Source organism: Saccopteryx leptura, chromosome 10 (assembly GCF_036850995.1).
Source record: "Saccopteryx leptura isolate mSacLep1 chromosome 10, mSacLep1_pri_phased_curated, whole genome shotgun sequence".
In the NCBI taxonomy this organism is placed as follows: domain Eukaryota; kingdom Metazoa; phylum Chordata; class Mammalia; order Chiroptera; family Emballonuridae; genus Saccopteryx; species Saccopteryx leptura.
This window is the reverse complement of record NC_089512.1, coordinates 81,688,252-81,705,479: the sequence shown is the minus strand read 5'-3', so window position 1 is coordinate 81,705,479 and position 17,228 is coordinate 81,688,252. Positions and strand designations below refer to the sequence as shown.

General features: G+C 40.8%; 1 protein-coding gene across 12 annotated transcripts in view; it reads left to right on the top strand.

Annotated features, from left to right (window-relative positions):
• The window catches only part of PXK (PX domain containing serine/threonine kinase like), a 97,550-nt gene that overhangs the window by 28,890 nt on the left and 51,432 nt on the right, over positions 1–17,228 (top strand). For 7 of the 12 annotated variants that reach the window (XM_066350578.1, XM_066350589.1, XM_066350577.1 and 4 more), the window contains exons 2-3: positions 8,642–8,692; positions 13,584–13,631. In XM_066350578.1, coding sequence (XP_066206675.1) covers positions 8,642–8,692; positions 13,584–13,631 — 99 coding nt within the window. Of the gene's footprint in view, positions 1–8,640; positions 8,693–13,583; positions 13,632–17,228 lie in introns of those variants that run through there. The other 5 variants (XM_066350581.1, XM_066350580.1, XM_066350586.1 and 2 more) reach the window with 2 other exon arrangements.

Below are 17,228 nucleotides of genomic sequence, written 5' to 3'. Positions count from 1 at the left end.
GCAGGGTTGGCAGCCTCTTCGAGACTACTCTTGAGGCAGCTCTGAGGATGCTATTGATAAATGCCGACACTAACTGCTACCGGAGGAAAGACACAACCGACACACAAAGTAGTTGCAAGAATCACACAGGCAATTTATTTCTCACAAATACTTTTGGCGTGCCTGGGTACAGCTTAAGGGGGCCCCATCGGTGTGCTCCTCTTGGCTGGCCTTGGTCAGAGCTCAGAGAGGCATGGAGACAGCTCACGTTCACATTGGAGTCTGGGCGACTACAGCAGCAGAGGGGCCCCTCAGCTTTAGTACCTTTTCTGGCCAACGCCTTCTAACAGGTGTCAATCTACAGGATTATCACTTCAAACCATCTTTTTGGGAGTTCCTGCAGGGAACCCTGTTATGTTAGTCTACTGAAATGTATATACATCAAACCACTTTTTAAGATGTTCTTATTTACATTAACTTACAAAGTTATGACACCAAACCACTTCTTATCTATGTGTAACTTCACACACACACTAACTGGGCCCTGCTGGAAAGTCAGAGTCTGTTTATCACATCTGCACCCACTATATTAATTCCTATCCAGATAGCATAACTTTATTTAATTTTAATAATTATTTTTAATATTACATTTTAATTTTATATATCTTCTATATTGTTGTTTTTTATATTTCTATATATTTAATTACTATAACATTATATTACTACAACAAGCACATTAACATTAGTATAGTCAAGATACAGAACATTTCCATTGTCAGGGAGGAAAACTTTTCCTGTACCCTTTAAGGGTTTGTTTTTGTTTTTGTTTTACTGATTTTTAGAATGGGGAGAGAGGGAGAGAGAGGCAGGAAGCATCAACTCATAGTAGTTGCTTCTCATATATGCCTTGACCAGGCAAGCCCAGGTTTTCGAACTAGCAACCTAATCATTCCAGGTTGATGCTTTAACCCAGGGGTCGGGAACCTTTTTGGCTGAGAGAGCCATGAACGCCACATATTTTAAAATGTAATTCCGTGAGAGCCATACAATATGTTTAACACTAAATACAAGTAAATGTGTGCATTTTATTTAAGACCAACACTTTTAAAGTACAATAAGTCTCTGAATTCTTTTTAATAACGTTGTTATGCTATTGTTAACCAATGATGAATAAAGTACTTCTTACCATTAATGCGACTTCTGGTGCTGCATGGTTTTGCTGATGGCTTTGTAGTCTGGTTGATATGTTGTGAGGTTAAGCTTCATGCAGGTGCTGAGACTTCCATCCGTTAAACGTGATCGTAGGTTGGTCTTAATGTTCTTTTGATGTGAGAAAGACTGCTCACATGCATACGTAGAGCCAAACATTGTCAGTACAGCAATACTCACACGCTGCAGTCTGTGGTATATGACGGGAAGCGTGTTCCAAGTTTGGACAATCAGCTGGTCCGCGGGTTGAAGTTTTTTCATTTCTCCCCACTTGTGTTTGCTCGCCAACTCTGCTTGCTGTCATGCAGGTCTTTCCAAATCTTCATTCAGTGACTTGAACTTATTCACCCATATGTCTGAGGCCTTTAGGTCAGCAGCTTGTAGCTCAAAATCTCTGATGGAGACACCGGGGATGTAACTCAGGTTGGCGCTGTCCACTGCACACTCGTGTGGATGGGTGATGAACTTAAAAAGACGAGTGCGCTCACGAAATTCTCCAAAGCACGCTTTGAGTGACCGCAGGAGTTTAGATGTGAAGCCCACTAGCTGCTGGAGAGCAGGGTCGCTTGCTGTGCATGCATTTCTAAACTCTCCCAGTTTTTCAAAGTGTAGTAAACGACCTGTTTCAGTGTCGGTGATGAAGAGTCTCAGCTTGTTTTCAAATGCAAACACTGCCTGTTGAAGGGATAAGACTGTATTTCCAACGCCTTGCATTTTCACATTGAGCTGGGTCAGATATCCAGTCATGTCCATGAGATAGAACTTCAGGAGCCACTCAGTGTTAGCTAACTCAGGATGCTCATTTTTCATTTCAAGAAAAGTCCGGATTTTGCTCAGACAAGCCGTGAAATTGCTGAGCACCTTCCCTCTTGACAACCAACGCACATTGCTGTGCAGAAGCAGACCAGGATAATTATTCCCAACTTCATCCAGCAGTGTGTTAAACTGGCTATCATTTAAAGCTCAGGCAACTGTGGACAAGTCCTGCCAGGGGTGAGGACAACAGAGACGCAAAGACCCAGCTCCAGGGACCAGGTTCAGTGACGCAGATTCACTTTATTCAGGAAGTAAGCTAGCTTATATACATGGGTTCAGCCAATAGGATGTTACAGCGTGTCCTTCATAGCCAATGGCTGAAAAGATCAGGGAGCTGCGTGGTTGATGCTAAGTCACTTCCTTAAAGAGGGCAAGCTCCCTTCCTGGGTATGCCCAGGAGGGTTCTGGGAGCTGGAGTATTCTCACAGCATTGCATCAACCACAGCTGCTAGGAATGCGCTCTGCACTCCACTCACAGCAACAATAAAGTTGACCACCTGAGTGACCGGTGACATCACCTCACCAAGCTGCTCGCCACACATCTGAGCACAAAGCGCCTCCTGATGTAGGATGCAGTAAAAACTTAGGATGGGTCTCTTTTTGTGTTCATGAAGAAGTGCTACGAATCCTCTATTTTTCCCCACCATGCACAAAGCACCATCAGTACACACCGAAATAAGTTTATCCATCGGTAGATTTTTTTCTTTAGTGAACTCAGTGAAAGACTGGAATAAATCCTCCCCTCTTGTTGTCTCTTTCATAGGCAAAACAGCAAGACTTTCCCCATGAAGTGTATCACCGACAACATACCTTGCAATCACGCTGAACTGGGATAAATGGCTTATGTTGTTGACTAATCCAAAGCGAGAGAAAAGAATGGTGCTGCATTTATGTCCTTCACTTGTGTTGCCTCAACTTGATTTGCCATCATGATGGTACGATCGTGAACAGTTCTTGCCGACAGAGGCATATCTTTTATTCGTTTGATTATCTTGTCTTTATCCAAAAAGTCATCAAAAAGTTTATTAGTAACATCAGGCATGAATGTTTTGGCATACTCCCCATCTGTGAATGGCTTTCCATTTCTCACAATTGCTAAAGCACCAGCAAAGCTAGCCGAATTCCAGTCACCTTGTTGGGTTCAAACACGGAGTTGCTGCTGACTAGCTTGTATTCTGCACAGTAGCTCTTGACATGCTTTCTTCCTGCTGTCCTCGCTGAATATTTCAATGCAAATGTAGTATGGCATGTGTCGAAGTGCCGCTTTATATTTGACCATTTCATCAATGCAATTTTATTATTGCATATTAGACACACTGCAGAACCTGCTCTCTCCACAAAGGCGAATTCCTCTGTCCATTCCTGCTGAAAAGTATGATACTCCTCATCTTTTTTCCTTTTAGCCATCTTCTTCGTCAAAAGAGTTTCTGCAATTAGCTAGCTGACTACTTGATTAAAAGGAGGGAAGTTTACTTCCTGACCTCACAACGTCCCATGTACGTTATGCATTATCCAATAAAAATTTGGTGTTGTCCTGGAGGACAGCTGTGATCTGCTGCAGCCACCCGCAACCATGAACATGAGCAGTAGGAAATGAATGGATTGTAATACATGAGAATGTTTTATATTTTTAATGTTGTTATTTTTTTATTAAAGATTTGTCTGCGAGCCAGATGCAGCCATCAAAAGAGCCACATCTGGCTCGTGAGCCATAGGTTCCCAAACCCTGCTCTAACCACTGCGCCACCACAGGTCAGGCCCTTTAGGGTTCTTTTGGCTGACCTAATAATCACATTGACATGAGACACAGTAGCAGGAGAAAAACAAATTTAAGTTGGTTTGTGTGTGTGTGTGTGTGTGTGTGTGTGTGTGTGTGTGTGACAGAGTCAGAGAGAAGGGCAGATAGGGACAGACAGAGAAGGACAGATAGGGACAGACAGACAGGAAGAGAGAGGTAAGAAGCATCAACTCTTCATTGTGGCTCCTTAGTTCATTGATTGCTTTCTCATATGTGCCTTGACTGGGGGGCGAGGGCTACAGAAGAGCCAGTGACCTATTGCTTAAGCCAGCAACCTTTGGGCTGAAGCCAGCAACCCCATGCTCAAGCTGGTGAGCCTGCACCCAAGCCAGATGAGCCTGCGCTCAAGCCAGTGACCTCAGGGCCTTGAACCTGGGTCCACCGCATTTCAGTCCAATCTCTATCCACTGCGTCACTGCCTGGTCAGGCCAGATTTAAGTTTTAATAACATATATACTTCCTGGGACACCAGGAAAACTGAGTAGTAACTCATCAAAATAACAGAAGCCATTACCTTAAATACCACGTTCATGCCTGACCTGTGGTGGCGCAGTGGATAAAGAATCAACCTGGAAATGCTGAGGTCGCCGGTTCGAAACCCTGGGCTTGCCTAGTCAAGGCACATATGGGAATTGATGCTTCCAGCTCCTGCCCCCTTCTCTCTCTCTGTCTCTTTTCTCTCTCTCTCTCTCTGTCTCTCCCTCTCCTCTCTAAAATGAATAAATAAAAAATAAATACAAATTTATTAAAAAAAAATAACTATGTTCAGCTAAAGACAAAAGAAGATGTTGAAGGTGGAGAGTAAGTTGTGGAAGGTGGTTACAGGAAAAGCTTAGTAAATAAGAGTAAGATTGTTATGCAGATTTTAAAAGATATTTTATTGATTGGCTTTAGAGAGAGAAGTTGGGATATAGAGAAACATCGATTTGTCGTTCCTCTTATGCATTCATTAGTTGATTCTTCTATGTGTCCTAACCAGGGACCAAACCCATAACCTTGTTCTAACTAACTGATCTACCAGACTAGGGCTGTTATACAGTTTGAAGCTCGTGCCTTCTCTATTGATAGTGAAGGCAGGCTGTACAGCAGGCTGTACAGTGAGGGAAACACTCTTAACAAATGTAGATTTCCCTTACAAATGTGAATATCCTTTTACTTTTTTTTTTTTTTTTTTTTTTTTACAGGGACAGAGAGAGAGTCAGAGAGAGGTACAGATAGGGACAGAGAGAGATGAGAAGCATCAATTATCAGTTTTTCGTTGCGCGTTGCGACACCTTAGTTGTTCATTGATTGCTTTCTCATGTGTGCCTTGACTGCTGGCCTTCTGCAGACCGAGTAACCCCTTGCTCGAGCCAGTGACCCTGGGTCCAAGCTGGTGAGCTTTTTGCTCAAGCCAGATGAGCCCACGCTCAAGCTGGCGACCTCCAGGTCTTGAACCTGGGTCCTCGGCATCTCAGTCCGATGCTCTGTCCACTGTGCCACCGCCTGGTCAGGCGTGAATGTCCTTTTAAAAGGATAACTTCTACTTAGTTTTTCAGAGCTTCTCCCTTGTCCTCTCTTTCTTAAAATTACCCAGCCTAAAATAATGTCCCAAAAGAAGCATATTTTGGGGTGTCAAACTGATCCCTTTTACCATCCATCAAACGTCCCTCATGTCTTAGTCCATTCAGGCTACTTTAACAATACCATAAACTGGGTAGCTCATACACAACAGAAATTTATTTCTCACAGCCTGGAGGCTGGAAGTTCATGATCAAGGTTCCAGCATAATCAGCTTCTAGTGAGGGTCCTTTTTCTTCTTTATAGCTGGCACATTCTCAAAGTATCCTCATTTGGTGGAAGGGGCAAGGGACACCCCCCACTGATCCCATTATGAGATTTTACTTAAGTACCTCCCAAAGGCCCCACCCATTAATATCATCATATTTGGCAGTTAATGTTTTAACATATAGATTATGGGGGACATAAACATTCAAACCATAGCACTTCACTTTGCCTTTCTATTACAGACTAAAGTGGTCAGTTTGCCTGGTTGCATCAAAGCCCAATAAGACACATACAGAAGTTTGCAGCAGAGAAAGTAAAGGTTTATTTTTAGGAAGTGGCCCACCCAGAGTCACAGGTATACTAATGCTCAAAGACCTGGCTCCCTGATGACTTCCAGGGGATGTTATATAGGGAGAAATCATTAATCCTGGTCAGAGTTGTGGTTTGAGTCCTGGTCTCTACTGGTTGGTAGGTGCTAGGGTTGAGGGTCAGGGGACCATTGATCAGTGCATCTGTCCTGATGTCAGCCGTGGTGTTGTTTCATCTGGTTTTGCAGCTTTTCTGGGCCTGGAGCTGAAACACAACCGAGGCCGAGATGTTATTTCTAGTTTGACTGAAACTGTGTCTCTGGGGTCAACAGATGCACGACTTTGTTCCTAAGATTATTTAATGCTGACCAGAACCTCGTTGTCCTGAGGGCTTAATGATTAAGGTAGTGGACATTCATGGTCAGGAGGCAGGTGGGTTAGGGTGCTAGATGAGATCAGTTTGAATCAAAAGGAAAGAAAGGAGGAAAGGTCATATTAAAGAAATGAAATTTCTCTTGCCTGACCAGGTGGTGGCTCAGTGGATAAAACGTCAGACTGAGATGCAGAGGACCCTGGTTTGAAATCCCGAGGTCCAAAACCCCGAGGTTGCCAGCTTGAGCTTGGGCTCATCTGGCTTGAGCGCGATCGCAGTCACTGGCTTAAGCATAAGATCATAGACATGACCCCATAGTCTCTGGCTTGAGCCCAAGGTCGCTGGCTTGAGCAAGGGGTCACTCGCTCTGCTGCAGCCACCCCCAACCCCGTTAAGGCACATATGAGAAAACAATCATTGAAAAAGTAAGGTGCCACAACGAAGAATTGATGCTTCTTTTCTCTCTCCCTGTCTGTCTTCCTCTATCTATTCCTCTCTCTGATTCTCTCTCTTTGTTAAAAAAAAAAAGAAGAAATGAAGTTTCTTCATGGTTACACTTCTATAGCCACACTCATTTCTCTCTCACATATACTGTACTATCCCATAGCCTTAACTCTTAGCAAACATTAATCTGTTTTCCATATATAATTTTGTCATTTCATGGATGTTATATAAATGGAATCATATACAGATGCTTCTCAACTTATGGAGGGATTATGTCCTGATAAACCTATCTTAAATTGAAAATATATTCAATATACCTAACCTACCGAACATCATAGCTTAGCCTAGCCTACCTTAAAGGTGCTCAGAACCCAATGTCCACAAACCACTGGCAACGCAATACACTGTACAGTATCTATTATTTACCCTGGTGATCGCAGGGCTGACTAGGAGCTCACTGCTGCCAAGCAGCATCATGAGAGAGTATCAGCCCTGGCCGGATGGCTCTGTTGGTAGAGCATCATATCAAAGCGCAGAAAGAGCATCATACTGCATATTGCTAGCTTGAGAAAAGATAAATAAAAATTTAAAGTTTGAAAGAGGGTTTGTACTGAATACTTTTCACTTTCACACCATTGTAAAGTTGAAAGAAAAAACATAAATTGGAGACCATCTGTAGTATATAATCTTTTGGGATTGGCTTTTTCACTCAGCATACTTCTCAAGATGTTGCATGTATTAATAGTTTATTCCTTTTTGTTGCTGAGTAGCACTCCATGTTATGGATGTAGCAAAGTTTAACCATTCACCTGTTAAAGGACATCTGGTTCATTTGTACTTTTGGACTCTTACAAAAAAGCTGCTATGAACATTTGTGTACAAGTTTTTGTATGAACCTGAGTTTTCATTTCTCTGGGATAAATGCCTAGGGATACAATTGCTGGGTTGTATGCTAGTTGCATGTTTAATTTTTTAGGAAACTGCCAAACTGTGTTTCAGAGTGGCTGTGCTATTTTATATTCCCACAATCTATGAGTGATCCAATTTCTCTGTGTTTTAGCCAGTATTTGGTGTTATCATTTTTTGTTTGTTTGTTTCAGCCATTTTGACAGATGTGTTGCAATATCTCATTGTGGTCTTAATTTGCATTTGCTTGATGATTAGTAATGTAACATCTTTTCATGTGCTTATTTGCCATCTGAAAAGAATGTGTAGTCTGTTGTTGGATGGAGTGTTCTAAAATGCTAAGTAAATCTGTTGGTTGATGGTATTGTTGAGTTACTCTCTTTTTACTGGTTTTCTGTTTAGATGTCCTATCAGCCGCTGAGAGAGGGATGTTAAAGTCTCCAACTATAATACTATAATCATGGATTTGTCGATTTTTTTTTTCAGTTCTATCAGTTTTTACTTCACATATTTTGTGTTTCTGCTGTTTGGTCTATACACATTTAAGACTGCTTTGACTTGCTGGTAGATTACTCTTTTATCTTTTTTTTTTTTTTGACATGTGCACATGTGTGAGAGAGAGAGAGAGAGAGAAAGGGTGAGAGAGGAAGGGAGAAAGATGAGAAGCATTAATTCAAGAGTTGCAGCAGTTCAGTTCATTAATTGTTTCTCATACCTGTCTTGAGTGGGGGGTTCCAGCTGAGTCAGTGACCCCCTGCTCAAGTCAGCCACCTTGGGCTCAAGCCAGTAACCATGGGATCATGTTGATGATCCTAGACTCAAGCCGTGGACCTCGGGGTTTCAAACTTGGGACCTCAGTGGCCCAGATTGGTGCTCTATTCACTGCACCACCACTGGTCGGGTGTCTTTTATCTTTATGTAATGTCCCTCTCTGTCTCTAGTAATTTTCTTTGCTGTGAAGTCTGATATTTTCACTTATTTTTGATCTTCTGATTTGGGTGTTTTATAATTGAAGATCTTTTTTCCCTCTTTTTTTTTTAGGAATATATCATTCGGGTGCAAAGAGGAATTTCAGTAGAAAACAGCTGGCAGGTAAGCATTTTTTTGTCATTATAAAAGTTAAAATTTTAAACAAAAGTTTGACATGTAGTATATAAAAATCTGGAAAAAGAACATGCATTAATATAAATTATATTTCTTTTAGATATAAATCTTTAGCTTTAAGGTGTATATTATAAAAGGCTTTTCTATGCCCAGTTATTTGGTTTAATTTGTGTATGATATTACCATGAAGAGTATCTAGGACTTTGTTCTTTAGCTGGACCCAGAGTGAGATAGGCAAATTACTTGTTTTGTTTCCAGTAATTTTAACCATCTCTCCTGCAGCCATGGTTTGGATGGGGGAAGTTATAGTGCAGTCCACCAGGTAGAAAGGTGACACAGTGCTCTGGACGTTATATAGTTTGGACACTGCATTTCATAGACTCCCAAGTTTACTGATGAGCAGTTCTAGTGCTGGTTCCCTCAAAGACTACAGGTGGGTCTCTGCTTTCCTCAGTAGTGGCCTCAGAGAGAAACAGCTTCCTGTGTACATCTAATTGACTTGCAGAGGGTGGCTGAATTCAGTTTAGAGGCCGTTTCTTTCCTGTTTCATTAATTATAATTACCTTCTTCTCCCATATTCCTTGTCTTTCACAGCCCAGCTTGAGCCTTACTTCTGTTAAAGAACACAATTCAGCCAAAGTAAATTCAAAGACCTAATTGGCTTTATTCAGCGATTCATGAATCAGGAAGCAGCATCCTGTGTAGCAACTAGAGGTGCCCTGATAAGTTGTACAAAAAGGAAGGTTTTTATAGGCAGAACGAAGGTGGGACTAAGAAGTTAAAAGAGCAGATTATTTCAGGCAAGGACACCTTTCCTTAGAGCAAGGGTCCCCAAACTTTTTACACAGGGGGCCAGTTCACTGTCCCTCAGACCGTTGGAGGGCCGGACTATAAAAAAAACTGAACAAATCCCTATGCACACTGTACATATCTTATTTTAAAGTAAAAAAACAAAACGGGAACAAATACAATATTTAAAATAAAGAACAAGTAAATTTAAATCAACAAACCGACCAGTATTTCAATGGGAACTATGCTCCTCTCACTGACCACCAATGAAAGAGGTGCCCCTCTGGAAGTGCGGTGGGGGCCGGATAAATGGCCTCAGGGGGCCGCATGAGGCCCGCGGGCCGTAGTTTGGGGACCCCTGCCTTAGAGGAAGGCTGGGAGGCTTATCAGGCAGGTTACCTCACTAATGTTTATCAGGCAATTCCAGACTGGTTTAAAATGCCACTCCTGGGAGAGGCTCAAATGATAATTAGGTTATTTTTTTTAATTGAATATATTGGGGTGACATTGGTTAATAAAATTATATAGGCTTCAGGTGTACAATTCTGTAACACATCATCTGTACACTGTATGGTGTGTTCACCTTCCCAAGTCAAGTCTCTTTCCATCCCCATTTATCCCTCTTCTACCTCTTCCCACCTCCTTCTCCTCTGGTAATTACCATACTGTAGTCTGTGTCTATGCGTTTTGTTTGTTTTGTTTTGTTTTTGCTTAATCCCTTCACCTTTTTCACTCAGCCCAGCCACCCCCTTCCTTCTGCAGTTGTCAGTCTGTTGCCTATCTGTGAGTCTGTTTCTATTATGTTTGTTTATTTTGTTCATTAGATTCTGCATATGAGTGAAATCATATGGTACTTGTGTTTCTCTGATTGGCTAATTTCACTGAGCATAATGCTTTCCAGGTCCATGCATGCTGTCGCAAAGGGTAAGATTTTCTTCTTTTTTATGGTTGAGTAGTATTCCATTGTGTAAATGTACCACAGTTTTATTATCCACTCATCTACTGATGAGCACTTGGACTGATTCCAAATTTTGGCTATTGTAAATAATGCTTCAGGGGGATGCATATATTCTTTTGAATTAGTATTTTGGGTTTCTTTTTAAAATTTTTTTTATTTTTCCAAAGTGAGAAGTGGGGAGGCAGTCAGACAGACTCCTGCATGTGCCCGACCAGGATCCACCTGGCATGCCCACCAGGGGGTGATGCTCTGCCCCTCTGGGGTGTTGCTCTGTTGCAGCCGGAGCCATTCTAGCACCTGAGGCAGAGGCCATGGAGCTATCCTCAGAGCCCGAGCCAACTTTGCTCCAGTGGAGCCTTGACTGCAGGAGGGGAAGAGAGAAATAGAGAGGAAGGAGAGAGGGAAGTGTGGAAAAGCAGATGGGTGCTTCTCCTGTGTGCCCTGACCAGGAATTGAACCCAGGACTTCCACACACTGGGCCGACGCTCTACCGCTGGGCCAACCAGCCAGTGCCTTGTTTTGGGTTTCTTAGTCTATATCCTCAGAAGTGGATGCTGGGTCATAAAGCAGTTCTATTTTTAATTTTTTTAAAGAAACTCCATACTACTTTACACAGTGGCTGTACTAATTTGCATTGCCACCAACAGTGCACAGGGGTTCCCTTTTCTTCCACATCCTCACTTAATACTTGTTTGTTGATTTAATGATGATAGCCATTCTGACATCATGTGTGAGTGTGATATCTCATTGTGGTTTTGATTTGCATTTCTCTCTAGTGATGTTGAGCATCTTTTCATGTCTAGTAGCCATCTGTATGTCCTCTTTGGAGAAGTATCTGTTCAGGTTCTTTGCCCATTTTTTAATTGGACTCTTTGTTTTTTTGGTGTTGAATTTTATAAGTCCTTTATATATTTTGGATATTAATTCTTTATCAAATGTATCATTGGTGAATATGTTCTCCCATTCAGTGGGTTGTCTTTTCATTTTGTTGATGGTTTCCTTTGCTGTGCAAAAACTTTTTAGTTTTATATAATCCCATTTGTTTATTTTTTTTGTTTCCCTGCCCGAGGCCATATGTCAGAAAAAATATTGCTTTGAGAAATGTCCGAGATTTTACTGCCAGGTTAATTATTAAGTTTTGGTTTGGTGACCTAGCTAGGCAAAAATGACTCCATTTTGGCCTGTTTCTTTCTTTCTTTCCTTTTTTTTTAAACACCTCTTACCCCAAACAGTCTTTGACCACAGTGGCCAATACTTGGTCTTTCCTTTACCTGAACTTTCAAACTGCTTTCTGTTTGAATAATTATAGTATTTAACATCTATTGAGCATTTATTGTTAGACACTGGTTCAAGCACATTAATTCATTTAACCCCTTAAAAACAGTTCTTGTGGTAGTATTAGCCCCATTTTACATTCAAGAGGTAAGTAACTAGTCCAAGGTTCCACTCAAATTAGTGATAGAACAGGGTTGAAATTCACATATTCTACACGGTTAACCACTGTGCCATCTTTGCTCCTTTGCACTTATTAGGTACAGCATTATATATAACTTTTGGGCCCTGGCTGGTTGGCTCAGCTGTAGAGCATCAGCCCAGAGTGTGGAGGTCCTGGGTTTGATATTCGGTCAGGGCACACAGAAGTGACCATCTGCTTCTCAACCTCTCCCCCTCTTCTCTCTCTCTTTTCTTCTCTTTCTTTCTCTCTTCCCCTTCTGCAGCCATGGCTTGATTGGAGTGAGTTGGCCCTGGGTGCTTAGGATGGCTCCATGGCCTCTGGCTCAGGCACTAAGAAGAGCTTGGTTGCTGAGCAACAGAACAATGCTCCAGATGGGCACAGCATCACCCCCTAGTGGGCTTGCTGGGTAGATCCTGGTTCAGGCACATACAGGAGTCTGTCTCTGCATCCTCTCTTCTCACTGAATAAAAAAACACAAAAACTTTTGGATGTATGTTTGACAAGTGGGGCCAAGAGTAGTATCCTACAAGAAAAACCAACCCTTGATAGTTTTCTAGATTCATTAGAATCCCAGGAGATAAGTAACAAAAATGTACACTTTTGGGTCCCACCCTAGACCTACTGAATTAGATGATCATTTGGGGTGATGAACAAATAATACAATGTACAGATGATGTATTATATTATAGAATCGTACACCTGAAACCTATATAACTTTATTAACCAATGTCACCCCGATAAATTCAATAAACGGCTTTTTAAAAAACAAGGAAATGCTTGTGCAGCTGAAGTGGAGACACATTAGAGCAATTCTCTTTCATTGTTACACTTCAGAAATTCTAGATTTAGGTATAATGTCTATAAGTAATGGCATATGATGAATGATATGGAGTAATGAAAAAAATTTGGATACTTTAGATGCAGAAATATATTTACCTAAAAGAGATAATTGAATATAAAAATATTGTGCATTAAAATAAAAAAAGATTTTCTGTGGTGAGATCCTGGGTGATCTCCAGGTAATTTTTCTGCTTGTTAACATTTGATAATTATTAATAATTGTTCAAGTCAAACTATTAAAAAGTAAAATAATTTCCTTGCCCAAAGCCGGATGAGCTAGTAGAGTTTGTCAACGGCCTAATCACGCATAACTAAGGAAGAATGTACAGATAGTGAAGGTGGACTGTCTGCCAAAAGGGGAACGAGAATCAGAGCGAGGTATCAGCTCTGCCTGCAGGTGTGGACCAGTCCCAGAGTGGTAGGGTCTCATCTGGGGAAGTTTTATCCAGTCAAGGATGAAGTGGCCTCAAATGTCCACTTCCTTTTACTTTGACTTCATGTTCAGTAAAACTTTCTCTTTTTTTGGTAAATCATTAAGTCATTTTTCCAGATGCCTGGTTAACAAGAAAAAAAAGAAATACATTATCTCTTTCTCTTAGCTGTTGGCGTCCTGTGAGTCTGGCTGGCATGAACCAGTTTCCGATGGCCCAGCCAGCTCTGGCACACTGCTCGGTCTGTTTTCTGGGCCTGTTAAACTAAGCAAGTTAAGGACCAGGTATAAGCCCTGTTATCCTTAGTGCAAGTGCCTTGGCTCTAGAATGCCAAAAATATTAAATAAGGAAATGGGAAGAGATAGTCTTTCCTGAATTAAACCACCACTGTCTTGTCTCTTGCAGATTGTTAGGAGATATAGTGACTTTGATTTGCTGAACAACAGCTTGCAGGTAAATATTTTAAAACACTAGTGATGTACATTGCTTAGAAAACAATGTGTCTTAGAAAACAGTTGGAAATGGCAATAATGGGAACAAGAAATTAGCAAATTTCCCTGGTAAAGGGAACAGATTATGTGTGGCTCTAAAAATAAACTTTTGGGAACAAACATGTGATTTATAATAGTGACCCTGCAACTGCATACCTTTGTGCCATACTGCGTCCTTAACAACAATCATAGGATGTGTATTAGCTCCTTTTTCGGATTAGAAATGATTAATTGGATTGCTAGCGTTGTTCCCTGAGTTGGAGCTGGAACTCTCTCAGACTTTGTCCACTAAACTAGGCTGCGTAGTCAGCATTGCAAATCAACATTCAGCACTAACCAGAGACTTTTTTGTTACACAGTCATCCCTCGTCATATCGTGGTTCACTTTTTGCGGTCTCACTGTATCGTGGATTTTTTAATTGTATATAATATCTAATTTTGTATTGTGGATTTTTCGCTATATCACGAGATTTTGCGGTATATAGGTATTTTTATATATTTATTATTTTAATTATTTTTGTGGTAAAATAAGCAAAATAGGTGTGGGAAAGGTTAATAACAGTGTGGGAAAGGTTTATAAGAGTGTGGGGAGGGTTTATAAAGCCTTAAAATACAGTAACTTTTCCTCTTAAATATCTATTTTTAAATTTCTTTTATTTAAATGTTCCGAACTTTGTGGCCATAATGGAAAGAGGAATGAGTTGCAAAGTCTTTCTCTGGAAACACAGCCAGTGCTGGTTATGATAGAAGGGTCCTCGAGGACTGTTAGTCCTATAGGAAATGCTGGCGATACCCCTGTGTCTTTTCTTGGCAGATTGGTCTTCAGGTGCCCTGGATTACTGAAGACCATTGGGCTGGTATCATAAGTCAGATCTGATTGGTTATACAGAACCTTTAAACCTGAGTCATAGCACTTGCCTTCTTACCAGCTCAGCTGGGTGGTGAAGGACTGCTCCCTTCATTGGTGAGCTAGTCATCGTCACTTAGTCTGAGCGAGCTCTGAGCCTGTTTGAAAAGGACAGGAGGACTGCTGGCTGGGAGGGAGCATAACACTTCCTTTCCATCAAAAGGCCATGTTTTATTGATTGTACTTTGGAGAAGAACATTTGTAAAATCCACATTTTAACATTATTTACAGCACTGCTAAAAGCATGATTGTCTTATTTTCCTTATGATAGTGCTGGCCTAAGTATATGCAAACCTTTATGTAATTGTCATATGGTTATGCATTTGGCATGGCATTTTTGTTTGTTTGTTTTTATTGATTTTAGAGAGAGAAGAAGGGAGGAAAAGAGAAAGAGAGAAACATCAATTTGCTGTTCCACTTATTTATGCATTCATTGGTTGATTCTTGTATGTGCCCTGACTGGGGATCAAATCTACAACCTTGGCGTATTGGGATGATGCTTTAACCAACTAAGCTAACCAGCCAGGACCATAGCATATTCTTTACTCAGAGACACTATGGTCCTGTGATGACATTGTAGATAAGGCACCAATGTGGAGTTCATTCCAGCCCTGGATATTTTCTGCAACCGCTCCCAGTCTTTTCCACATGGCATTTCCATAGTGGTGTCAGTATTTGAGAGTTAACATCGAACTTACTATGTGTTTTAACCTTTATTATGAGTGAAACTTTGCCCAGTTTTTTTTTAATTTTTTTATTTATTCATTTTAGAGAGGAGAGGGAGAGACAGAGAGAGAGAGAGAGAGAGAGAGAGAGAGAGAGAGAGAGAGAGGAGAGACAGAGAGAGAGAAGGGGGGAGGAGCTGGAAGCATCAACTCCCATATGTGCCTTGACCAGGCAAGCCCAGGGTTTTGAACCAGCGACCTCAGCATTTCCAGGTTGACGCTTTATCCACTGCGCCACCACAGGTCAGGCCGAAACTTTACCCAGTTTTAAGGAAGGGGGAGTCATCTTAGTACAATGTTATTCAGCCAGGGCTGAGTAAGAATGTGAGAGAACTATTTCTCAAATTGAGGTTGCCTAGGCTCAGCCCGTAAGAATGGCAGTGGGGAGGAAGGTTTTATCTCTTATTTGTTCTTGCTTTAGAGATATAAGGTGAATTTCTGTGACTATTTAATTATGGCCTTTTTAATATATAGGTTTTAATTTTTTGCTTCATTGTAATTTTCTCTTTTTAAATGGTTATTTCCAACGTGCATCTTATTTCAAATGCAAATATTCATGTGTATTGATATTGGCTTGTGTTGGGCAGGGTATGGCCAGACATCATTTCAAGTGGGAGGTATTTCTGGATCCAAATAAACAAACAGAAGAAAGTACATACAGCTTTTTGGCAACAAAATAATTTCGAAACAGCCTCTACAAAACAGACCCAAAGTATTCCAAAACCACAGACTAAAACTGTGACCGTGATTTTCAGTGTCTGATTACCTCCCTGACAGATAATGAGTTCCTGCTGAAGAAAGAGAAATATAATATATTGCAGTTTTCTTGAGTTCAATAGGAAAAATACCTGAGTGAGAAAAAACAAACAGGATATAAAATTCTACATGCAATATAATATACGAAGAGTTTAAAAGAAAAGATTGGAAGGATGTATACCAAAACATTAACAATGGTGAACCCAGGTGGTAGGATTATGGGTTTTGTTTTTTCTGGTTCTTTATACTGTTTTGTACTTTCCCAAGTTCTCTACAAACAAGCACATGTAAAGTATATAAAAAGAAAAAACAGAAAAAAGCTGTACTTTCCCCACTTTGATAGCATGTTTTATGATAATAATGAAGAAGGACCACCACCTTCTTTTACAGTGCAGGCAACATCAAATTAGTGATCATCTCAGGCAGTGATTTTCAACCAGTGTGCCGTAAGAATTTTTGAAACATGCAATATCTGACTTTAGTCAGGGGCACTGACCTCATTTCCCTTAGATTTTCAAATAAAAAAATGACAACAGGTAATACAACAATAGCCACCTGGTGTGAAGGAATAAAAATTTTACCTATTTTTTTGTTGGATCAGCAAAAATATATATATTTTTTGGTGTCCACAGAATTTTAATAATGAGTTTATGTGTGCCATGAGATGAAAATGCGTGAAAATTGCTTATCAAGGGAGATAGCATACAACAGGGAATCAGAAGGAAGCAGGAGTTGAAATGAAGGAACTGGGTAGGGAACCTACACAAATGGGATGAAACCCAGGCTCTGCCCCTTATCACTTTGGGTTAGGTATTTCCTCTCTCGGTCCTCACTTTACCCATCTGAACCGAAGGGTGGAATCAGATGACTTCTTAGGTCTGTTGTAGCATAAAAGTTTTGTTACTTGAATTTTACTGTTCATTGTTGACATAGGAGAAGACTATTGTACACCGAGAGGGAAATTGGGACAAATCAAGGCTCTGTTGAGAGTTTAGAACTCCCTATAATACTCACTGAAATATAGTTGGAGGCAGTGTGTGGATTGTTAAGATCAACAGATTTGGAGTTTGAAGGTTTTTCCTCTAGACAAAAGCTAGTTTTCTTGAAACTGTGACTAAATCATCATATATATAATTTAGAGGCTTCTACTAGGCTAGCATGGGACAGATTT